Source organism: Mus caroli, chromosome 13 (genome assembly GCF_900094665.2).
Source record: "Mus caroli chromosome 13, CAROLI_EIJ_v1.1, whole genome shotgun sequence".
NCBI classification, from domain to species: Eukaryota; Metazoa; Chordata; class Mammalia; order Rodentia; family Muridae; genus Mus; species Mus caroli.
Window position 1 is genome coordinate 8678097 of NC_034582.1, and position 11633 is coordinate 8689729.

The 11633-nt window shown below is 46.8% G+C and overlaps 1 protein-coding gene across 1 annotated transcript in view; it reads right to left on the reverse strand.

Annotated features, from left to right (window-relative positions):
- Window positions 1-2781: 2781 nt before the first annotated feature.
- The window catches only part of Actn2 (actinin alpha 2), a 70929-nt gene continuing 62077 nt past the window's right edge, over window positions 2782-11633 (reverse strand). The window contains exons 15-20 of the mRNA XM_021180915.2: window positions 10617-10751; window positions 9598-9777; window positions 8316-8462; window positions 5897-5962; window positions 4392-4550; window positions 2782-3008 (exon numbers count right to left, since the gene is read on the reverse strand). Of these exons, the coding sequence (XP_021036574.1) occupies window positions 2850-3008; window positions 4392-4550; window positions 5897-5962; window positions 8316-8462; window positions 9598-9777; window positions 10617-10751 (846 nt within the window). The 3' untranslated portion in view covers window positions 2782-2849. The remainder of the gene's footprint in view (window positions 3009-4391; window positions 4551-5896; window positions 5963-8315; window positions 8463-9597; window positions 9778-10616; window positions 10752-11633) is intronic.

Genomic DNA, 11633 nt, shown 5'->3' on the forward strand with positions numbered 1-11633 from the left:
TGGCTTATTTCCCTTTCTCTCATATCATTAGATAGTACTGATCCAATCTCTTGCTGAATATTATAGAGAGATTAAAATTTTTTAGATGAGTTGCCCATGGCCACCCTAAAACACAAGTTCCTAGTTAAAAGGAATGACTTCCTGGATTCTCCTTCACAATTCCAGTTGGAGCATAGCACCTGCTTCAAATACAACAGTCAAAAGCTCACCCCCCACATCACCCCAAAGCACATGGTATTAAACTCAAGGCCAAAGTATTTCAGAGACTTTTCAAACTGTCAAGTACTTAATAAGCAAATTAAGAAAGTGGGTCAAGGTGAAAGGTCAGTAAGGCTAGCAGCAAACCCTGGTAAATGGAAAAGAACAAATTCCCAGCTGGTGGCAGGAACTTAGCAAACCCAAGGAAACAGAAGCAGTTAGCAGACACATTGTTCCCTCTCTAGTCACACTTTAATTGCAATTAGCAATTGTTTTTGTTTGTTTATAGCTCATTTTCTGATCGTTAAGGACCAACAGGTGTTTTTACTTTGTTTACTGCAAGCTGTCTGCAGGATGGAAACTCTGGGGGTGGATTGGGGGTGGGAGTGGGGTGGGGGTTGGAGTGAAGTGTGTGTGTGTGTGGGGGGGGGGTGTAATAGAGGTTTGGACAACAGGAATGGAAAAGTAACACACATTCACCAGACCAACGCACCAAGTGGGAGCACAGGGACTTGACCCAGACAGAGCCATGAATCACTGTCCCATCCAAGGGGTGACATTCTGACCTCCAGTACTATCGACTCCCAGGAGGAATGCAGCAAAGGAGTGCAAAGGGACCTTACCTCCTGTATGGAGAGGGCTGCCCTCTGCATGCTAAGGCATGGGAGAGCTCCACCTAGTGCCAGAGGCTATACAGCCTTCTTGTCTCACTGGGAACAGCCATGCTCAGCCCCTTATTAAAGTGCAAAGCACTTAGAGCTGTCTCTCTGCAACTTCTACAAAAAACTCCAGAGGGAAAACACGGGCATCTAGAATCAAGAGACAACAACAGAAACCTCCACCTCCATCTCTGGCAACTAAACTTGCTTCCCTGCTACTTCACCTTCCAGGGACGCTCACCCCCCACACCAAATCCGACTGTCCAGTCCTATAAAGAGACGACTGAAAACTCCACTTCAAAAACATTAATGAGGGCTAAGGAGATGGCTCAGAAGTTAAGGAGACTAACTGCCCTTTCAGAAGACCAGAGTTCAGTTCCCAGCATCTGTGTCCTGTGGCCCAAAACTGCCGGTGACTCAACTTCCAGAAGATCTAATACCTCTGACTTTCTCATGTGCCTACACTTGTGCGGAGACACTTACCCAAACAAAAGCACACATTTACATAATTAAAGTAAAAAAATTAATTATCCAAAAATATTAAGGCAGGTGAGCAGGCAGAGTCAGGAAGTAAAGGCCACCAGAGTGACAACCAGAGTTAGCTCCCTGGGACTCACGTGGTACAGGGACAGACCCAGCTCCCAGAAGTTGTCCTCTGACCTCCGCACACATCACCGCACGGCCACATGCATACACAATAAGTTAAAATGTAACAATGGAATAAATAAATAATTTTCAGATTGTAATGAGTCTGACTTGGGGACACACTGTAATCCCAGCATTTGTGGGGAAGAGGCAGGAGGATCAGGAGTTCAAGGTCAACCTGGGCTACATTACACTCTCAAAAGACTTCTTTTGGTTTGATTATTAAAAGGGGGCCATACTGACATATACCCATAGTCTCCCCATAATTAGGAAGCTGAGGCAGGAGATTGTCAGTTTGGAGCTAGCCTGGGCTACACAGAGAAACACTGTCTCAAGAAAAAAATGTATTAATGTTAAACATCTTTTGAGGAATTTGTTTCCCACTTGCAGGCCCATCTCCTAATGTTTAATTTTACTAATGATATCACTTATAGGTAGGTCCAGCTGAACTTAGGATAAGCAAGAAAAAAAAAACTGTGCTAGAATTCCAATCATGTCCTCCCCAAACGTGTCCTCCCAAACATAACTACATAAATACAAAGGCATGGAGATGTATTTTAAACATCAAACCCTCACCAGACCTTCAGAGTACCAACAAGTCATTGCTTCCCCAGTCATGAATCCTGAATGTTTCGATTTTCACACTTGCACTCACTTCTGCCCCAGACCGCCCCGTTTTCACCGTATGTAAGCCATCCAGCCGACTTAGTCAAAGAAACAAACCAAACTACCCTTTCATTTCATGTAGCTAAAAATTCAGAAAGAGACCCATGGGAAAAGGACCACTACATTCACGCATTGAAGCTGCTTCTGCCTGACCTAGGCTGGGAAAGAATGAGCCACAAAGAAAAAAACCCTCTGATGGTGTGCATGGTCACATATGTACAGATGCATGTGCGCATATGCATGCGGAAGCCAGAGGAAAACTTGCTTGCGGTTCTCTCCTTCTGCCACACGGGATCCAGGGATCAAAGGCAGGTTGTTAGACTTTTTGGCAAGCACCTTTACTACTGAGCCATCTTTACAGGACAAGCACTTTATAGACTGACCTTTCTTCTTAGCCCTTCCCTCACCTAGTCTCTCTTTTGTTGTTGTTGTTGTTGTTGATTTGTTTTTCAGACAGGGTCTCACTAAGTCCTGGCTGGACTGGAACTTGATAGGTAGACCAGGCCTGTCCTTGAACTCACAGATTGGCCTGCCTCTGCCTCCCAAGCGTGAGGAGAAAAAGCGTGGGCCACCACGTCCAGCTCATCACACCTCTTAATAAAGTTTGTCAAAGTTTCCAGGTAACAGCCTATACTTCAGCCTTTATTGCATTCTGATAGGGTAGGGATTACAGAAAGAGCATTAGAGGTCGCTTTCCCCGTAGAGGGCAGAGGAGAAGGCAGTGTAGTCTAGGGCCCCAGGGACACTGCCTGGGCCTGAGTATGGGGGCATTCTCTTGATGCAGTACTGGGCCTGATCCGGAGGCAGCTCTCGACGAAGCTCCTCTGCCAAGATGTAAGGCTAGGAGAAAAACACAAGAAGTGCAAATTAAATGCAGAGAACCTAAAATACAAACCATCTTAATATCTGCACATTTCTTACACTGGCAAGGATTACAGGTAAGGCGTCTACTCTGCTCATTTTACCAACTAACGACCAAAAGCTGGGCTCACAGAGAGTGAGTCTGCAAGGTGACCTGCGGGAATTCCAGGATGCTTGGTAAAAACACATGCGGGATTATTGCCAATATTTCTCATACTGGGTCAAATGTGAGTGATAAACATTCCGATTTTAATTCCCCACCTTGTGGGTCAACTTGGTTCACATCATAAACCGAGGAGAACATAGGAGTGACTCATTTGACTTCACATAACTAATGTTCTTAGAAAGTGGAGACCCTTGGCTGGAGAGATGGCTTAGCCATTAAAGGTTAGGCTCGCAACCAGAAATATAAGAAAATGGAGAGACCCTTTCATGCTCTGGTATTTAAAAATATGAAAATATGTCATTTTCATATGAGAGAAGAAAAAAATAAAGAAAGAGTAGGATTTGGCACTGAAGGAGAGAACTTTTTTTTTTTTTNTTCNAGACAGGGTTTCTCTGAGTAGCCCTGGCTGTCCTGGAACTCACTTTGTAGACCAGGCTGGCCTCGAACTCAGAAATCCGCCTGCCTCTGCCTCCCGAGTGCTGGGATTAAAGGCGTGCGGCATCACGCCCGGCTGAGAACTTTTTATAAACATATACTAATGGGACCTTGTCTCCAAGAAGCCTTCACTCATGTTCTGGGATAAGCTTTACTCTTTCCCAAGCCTCTCTCTCTCTATATAAACCCCTGCCTAATTTGTATTAAAAATATCCAGCTGGCAGACTGGCTCTGCATGTAAAGGCTACATGAGCCTGGAGAACTCTGCTTGTCTCTGAACTCTTGTATAGGCGTATGAGAGGACGGACCATGCACACACGCAAGCACATATGCATGTATGCACAACACGCACACACACAGAGACAAATCATTTTTTAAAAGCCCAGACATAACAGTATGCATCTATATTCCCAGCATTCTTATTGTGAAATGGGAGACAGATACAGGAGAATCCCTGAAATCTTGCAGAAAAGCAAGCCCTGCATATATACAGCAGGGAACAAGAGGGTCCGTTTTCTCAAACAAGATGAGGGCAAGCCTGACGTCCAAGGCTGTCTCTGACCGCCACACACACCAAGGCCCAGGCTGTCTCTGACTGCCATGCACACCAAGGCCCAGGCTGTCTCTGACCGCCACACACACCAAGGCCCAGGCTGTCTCTGACCGCCATGCACACCAAGGCCCAGGTGCTAGTGCTGCCCGCAGATAGTCAAAGATCATTTTAAAAGTTTTAAAACAAAAGAAAACCTGTCCCAGCAGACCTTATCAGAAGCCAGAATCCGGAAGGAGGCGATGACCTGCTCCGCCGTGTCGGTGTCTGCGGTCTCTCTAGTCATGAAGTCAATGAAGGACTGGAAAGTGACTGTGCCTTGTCCGTTGGGGTCAACCAAAGTCATAATGCGGGCAAATTCAGCTTCACCCTAAGGAGAGGTGGTACAGAGACAGTACGTGCTTCAGGGTTTGATATCATCATGGATCCTCCATGCTGTTCTCTTCACTCTCTGCAAAGGCGTCCTCTTGTGGGTGACTCAGGTCCATTTCTGGCAGTTTTAAATGTGGTTGTAGCATCGAGCCAGAGGCCCCTGCCCATCAGAAGTGTGTCCCTTGTGTACCCCATGTTGCCCGTCCTAATTACATAATTAGGAGGAGTAACTCAGCCAAAGTTGGAAAGTGGAATTGCTTTGTTAAGATGGTGCTCATTATTCAGTTTATTACCAGAGGAATCAAAGCAGGTCGTATTTTAAATGCTCAATAAAGACTGGGAGTACAGCTCAGTATTAGAGCAATTGACTAGTACATCCCCAGTACTAAAAAACAAACAAACAGACAAAAAAAGCTTTAAAAAAAACCCCAGTGCTTTATATATAAGCAAGGTGCAAACCTGTAGTTCTGATATTTAGGAGGTTGAGCAGACAGGATGGCAGGTTTGAGGCTAGCCTGGAGACAGTGAGTTCCCAGCTAGCTTAACCTGGGCCACACAAAATACCCTGAGTGCTGGGACTACAGGCATATGTCACCTGGTATTCTGGCTTGTTCTACGAGTTTGTATATTTGATTTATTCTTATACTGCTAGGATTCTAAGCCTCAGGCTAGAGGCAGAGGCAGGAGGATCTCAGTGAGTTCAAGGCCACCTTGGGCTATCTAATAAGATACTGTTTGGGAAATAGATAAATATGTGACCATCAAAGGGTAATGCAGGACATTTCTATAATCTGTCCTCCTCCCCTCCCTTCCCCTCCCCCTCCCTCCCTCCCATCCCCCTCCCCCCCTTGATTGTATTTTTGAAACAGAGACTTCCCAATATAGCTCTGGCTGTCCTGGAACTCATAAAGATCTGCCTGTCTTTCCCTCCCAAGAGGTGAGATTAAAATCTTGCACTATCATCCCCAGCCATTAAAATCTCTCTTCTATCTTTTAAAATAACAAGGGAAAACACACTTTAAAACTCAGGCAACTAGATGTCATTGACATGAACATTTTAAGTTGTTTCACTGAAGTACGTGAGTTATGTCAGTGCAGCTTCTAAAAATCACCAGGAGATCCCATGTCCCTAACGTTTTCACCATAAGGAAACCTTACCAGGTATTGAGTAAAATACATTTTTAACCCTGTAGCATTATTTTTATATAGTGATAAGCAGATTTTCAAAAAGCATTGCCCTGTGATAGGAAAATGAACCAATTAGGAAAAGATCACATCTAGATTCCCCACACTCGAGGCTTGGTATGGTACCAGACCTTTGCAGAAGTTCGGCTTGTGTCTTACCAAGTCATAGCCCATGGAAATGAGGCAGGCTCTGAAATCCTCATGATCCATCAGGCCATTCTTCCTCTGTGCAAACGCAAAGGACAGAGAGAAGGCAGTTAGGGACCAGATGAACATCTCTGCCTGACCCAGTGCCCAGTAAGCAAGGTGGTAGAGAAAGAGTGACCAGCTAAGATTAGAGGTCACCTCTGACTTACAGAAGGACAAAGCCACAGTACAAGGATATTATAAAATAATCCCTTTAACAGAGAAGAGGTGACTGGGCTGTCACTCAGTGGGAGAGCATTGCCTAACACACACGAGGCCCTAGGCTTGATCCTCATCACTGCAAAATAAAATAAAAGGAAGGAAAGGAAAAGGAGGCAGGTGTAATAAAGACCAATACTGAAAAGAGAACCCACAGTAAAGGCAGCAAAGGGAGCCAGTGAGGAGCTCACTACTGCCACCTATTGATAACAGCACGTATTGCAAGCATTTCTAGAGCTGAATGGAGAAACTCATGGCTCAACCAGTCTGGGAAACTACTGCCCAGATGAAGCTTTGGGAATGGAACCCAGGGCCAGATGTAATGGCTTCATCTGTATGACAAGCTCAGCTTCTCCACCAAACCCAATGGGTCAGTGGTCTCAGCTCTGTAAAAGCAGGGTATCTGATGCAAAAATCTGGTTGGGATGGAAAGGGTTCCTATGTCCATGTCTCAGAGTTGTAAGAGGGACAGCTAACATTTAAACACCAATAGGTCTTTACTGACAATTCAGATGATTTTGTTCACTCAGGAAATGACCTGTTTAGAAAGCCAAAGGTAGAAGTTCTGTCTTCTGTGAATGGAACCTGAGTGTTGGCTCCCAGGCCTGAGGGCCTGGCCCTCGCCAATGTCAGCCACTCCGCAGCCCTGCGTTCTGCCTTTTGGCTCCCCTGTGCACTCCCCTGGTGCCCTGCTCTGGCTCTTGCACCTGCTTTGGAGCAGTAACCCTGTAGGTCTCCTCTCTTCCTCTCAGATGGCCGCTCGCTGGGGAAGATCACTATGTGCAGACTGCCTGGTTTCACTAAGCAGGCCTCCCACTGCCCAGGCAGGAGGGTCAGCTTTCCTGCAATGGCGATGGCACATGAACACTCCTCCTCTCTTGCCCTTGGAGGCTGGAATAACCTTGCCGCAGCTCATCACTCTCCCTCTCAAGAAGCCCTCACTCAGTCTTACCACTCCTGGCCCTGAACCCCAAGTTCCTTTCTGACCCCTTCCTTCCTTTCTCCAGCAGCCACATCTGGCTTCACTCACCTTCTCCACTCCAATGCCCCCCACCCCCACCTGGCATCTTAGTGAGCTTCTCAGAAACACAGCTCTAGCCATACCTGTGATCTGTGATAGTCAACGGCCCAGAGGTCCATCGGAGGGATCTCTCCATCCACGCCTTCCATGACCCTGCCATCCTATCTGCGTTGTCTCTTTTTCTTTTCTTAAGACAGGGTTTTTCACTATGCACCTTCCTGCCTAAACCTGCTATGTAGACCAGGCTGGCCTCAAACTCACAGAGCTCTTCCTGTTTCTGCTCCCTGCATACACATCCAGCCCAGTCTTGCTGTACAGTGAGAACATGGGAGTAATCTAAATATCTGATCTTACCACAACAGCCCCAGAAGAACTTTGTTTCCAGTGCTGTAATGTAAATAAACCTTTTCTACATTTAAGAATACTTCAGGTTTATTTATTTACTTAATGTTTATGTTTGTATGCCTGGGTGAACATGTGTGTACCAGGTGTATGCACGGGGCCTCGAAGGTCAGAAGCCTGAGTTACAGGTGATTGTGAGCCTCTGACTGGGTGTTAGGATCTGAACCCACGTCCTCTGCAAGAACAGCCAGCCCTCTTTACCACCAAGCAGGTGCTTTTACTAAAGACAGCCAAGCGTTGCTATTAACTATAAAGAATCTACAAGGTACAAAGCAAGCTACATTGTTTCTGTTCGTTTGTTTCTTTGTGCAGATTTTTGTCTCCCCCGCCCACCCCTCTTGCTAAGGCCCTAACCCAGGGCCTTGTGTTTTGATAGGCATGCACTCTAAGCCTGAGCTAAATCCCCAACTCCAGGAAACAAAGCAAAAGCCTTGATGTAAGGTCACTTGACGGTGACATGGTGACATGACCAGTGCTTGTTTGATCACTAGATCCCTTGGGATCCCTCAACCAGTTTCCTTGTGGACTTTGTGGAGCAGGGGACCTAAAGTGAGCAGCTGGGCATGACGCCAAGCACCTGCCACCAGCCCATCTCTTGGAAGTGGGGGCAGATGGACAGAAGCTCACCCTCAGTTACTGAGAGACCTCAAAGCCAGCCTGGTACACATGTGACTTAAAGCACTCTGAGCAACAGTACGCATGCTTTTCCAGATATAACTGTCTTTCACGCAACTAGAGAGAAAGCAGTACCCTGTCAAAGTGGTTGAAGGAGGCTCTGAACTCATTCATCTGCTCCTGGGTGATGCCCTTGGCATCTCTTGTCAGGATCTGGGTCTCCACCTCATTGATGGTTCTGGCGATAGTTGTCAGCAGCAACTCCCATCCGACACGGATATGCTACAAAGGAGAAGAACCAGCCGTCAGCTAGGTCAAGGAGGTTTTAGTGCATCATGAGCAGGAAATACGCAGAGCTTGGTATAGGTTTGCTACACTCATTCTATTTGTCATCATCATCAGCAGCAGCAGCAGCAGCATCAGTGCGGGGAGTCCCTGTGCAGCCATCACAGGGAAATTTTGGAGTCTCTCCTTGACACAGGTTCCTAGAACTCAACTCAGATTGTCAGACCTCACAGCAAGTGCCTCTGCCTGCTGAGTCATCTCAACAGCTTGACTTTCCTGTACTTAAATTTTTTTTTTCACTGTTTCAACTTTTGCAAGATTCTGTAGTGTGGGAAATATTAAGGAGTGAGACCAGAATTCTACAAATGATAATCTACAAAGTGGCACTTTGCATAATTCATATTTCTTATTTATGTTACATATACTTGGAACTAGGGGTTAAACCTAGGGCCTTGCACATGCTAGACCAAAAAAAACAAAAAACAAAAAACAAAACTATACCTAAACTACATTTCTGGCCCATACTTTGTAGATTAAATATTCAATGTGTGGTCTATTTGTGACTAAAGACATCTTCACACTTACCAAATAGCTGGATGGGCACTGGGCTATACCCAAAGTCTCCCAGGGAGATCAGACTGAAGCAGACTGGTGGAAATAGGGACAGTCTTGACTCTGTAGACTAATTTTTAAAATAACTAATAAAGAACGGGCATCATGATCCGTGTCTGTGATCACAGTAACCAGGAAATGGATGCAGGAGGATCAGGCCATTCATAGTTACATGGTCAGATCCACGAGAGTCTGGGGTGCATGAGACCATCCACAGCCACTACAACAACAACAACAACCCTAGCCAAAGAGCAACAGGAAGAAATAAGGACAATTTAAGTTCCTCTCCAAAGAAGTGTAATGACTTCGCCATGACAATAATGATAACTTTGACAATGAACTATTGTTTAGTGCTTGTAACAGTTCACTGTGCTTTTCCACACACAGTAAACAGACTTAACTGTCCCCTACATTCACACCTACAGAATTCACCAGAAACGGAGAGGGGGATGTGCGTAAGGAAACAAGTGGAGGAGGTGTTGAGGCGAGTCAAGCCTGCCCGTGTGCCTGCCCTCCATACCTCCATGGTGTAGTTCGTGTGCTTGTTGTCAAAGACCAGGGCCTCCTGGATGAGCTGGTGGTCACCCTCCAGCTTGTCGATGTTGTTCTTGTAGTTGATGATGTTGTGTTCGTACTGCTTCAGCTGGTTCATCTGGTCCTCCAGGGCCCCGGTGATCTGGATGGAGCTCCGAGCGATCTCCTATATGTGGCGGGCAAGCAGGGCATGAGGTGGCACTGAGCAAATGAGGCAGTCCCCCAGACAGGCAGCTGAGAGGCACTTAGCAGACAGCAGGATGGAAGTGGGGACTCGGGGGGGGGGGAGGGGAGGGGCGCACCCGTGAGCACAGAGACAGACAGCGTGGGCCTCTGGCTCCTGGGCCAATGGCCACACCTACATCAGGGAACCCAAGGCACTAGATGTCTCAGACAAATTAGTGACAAGACCACAGGGCGATATTAGGCTAAGTTCATGTCTGTCTAGAGAATGGAAGGGGGAAAAAACCATGATCCAAAGCAGGAGTAAGGAAGGAGTCCTGTTGACATTCTTGACGGGAAGAGACATGTTCTGAGGAAGGCTAGGCCTGCTCTGTGCTGTGGGCACTAGGACTGGCAGGCATAGGCAGAGCTCTCAGAGAGGCACCAGACCACTGGGGAGAATTTCTTATCACTTTAGGTGTTTCTACCTCTAAGATAAAGTTCATATTTGATCCCAAAGTAGAGACAGAAAATGTCTCTTGGCTGTTGTTGAAAGCGATTAAAAAAGTCAGATCCACAGAGCCATTCCAATGCCATGTTTCTTGAATGTTTTAGAAACACAAAGTACGTGTGACGCTTCACCTGCCCTCCCTCATTAGGGATGGATGGCTTAAAATCCAGGTCCTGATGAGACTACACCTGAGAAAGAGCTCTGTCATTGACAAGGGTGGACAGCGGAAATGTGCCTCTGAGCCCTGTACAGACAGCCACAGACAATGGAGTGAGGGGTGCAGACAGAACCAAGGCCAATAGGACTCCAGACTCCAGTAGTGTGCTACCAACCTCCATCTTGTTCTGGATCCAGGGCCCAATGGCATTGGCCTGAGCAGCAAATTGGCGTCGCAGACGCTCATTAGCATGTTGGCGAGCCAGCTCCTCCTGCAGGGACTGATCCCGGACCGGCACCAGCTGCTTCACCTGTCACAGCCCAAGGAGAACAGGATGAGAGGCCATCTCTGGTCTCATAGGAGGGACCATGGGATGAGCTCCCCATCAGATGGTAGGCCACTGGGCTTTGAAGAGGGAGGAAGGGGTAAGTGGGAAGACAAGAACAGAGGCTTGGGGAAAAGAGGGGAAAGAGAGTCCTGCTCAAGGGACTAGTTCTGACTGTTACCTTATAACACCAAGGGACTGCTGAAAGCACAGCTCGGTCAAGGAATTTAAGATTCTATCCAAGGGCCATTCCTCCATGAAAAGTTCTGTCCTGCAGCACCAAGCCCACAGGGGCTGGGACCACAGCGCACAATCACCAGCTTGAATGTGGGGAACTCTGGCATCTCTATTTTCACCCTCCCTGATCGAAAGTTATCATTTCCTTCATCTATGGATGTGGGCATCAGGAATCAGTAGAACCCATGGCTGCCACACAGCCACCAGGCATTCACATGCCAGTCGAGCCCCTGCAACTATCTCAAGATCTTCACACAGGCTCAGGGTACTTCAAGGTCATGGGGTTGCTGTTAGATCTACTCTCAAATGTGTTTGTTCAAGGAGAGGTGGGGCACACACTTTAACATATCCTGTCTTTAGTTTTTTAGTTGGTAGTGGAGTTAAGCCTAGGACCTACATCTAAGCCTATCTCAATCCTCTTTTTCACTCTATAATGTGAGTCAAGGCCTGGGTTAGCCTTAAACTTGATCGGTTGCCCAGGGTGCCCTTCAAATTTTGGTCTCCTGCCTCCCAAACAGGACTACAAGCCTGTACTACCAGGCCTGGCTTTTTAAAGTTTAGTTTGTTTTTACTCTCATATTCCATTCTCTCTCTCTCTCTCTCTCTCTCTCTCTCTCTCTCTCTCTCTCT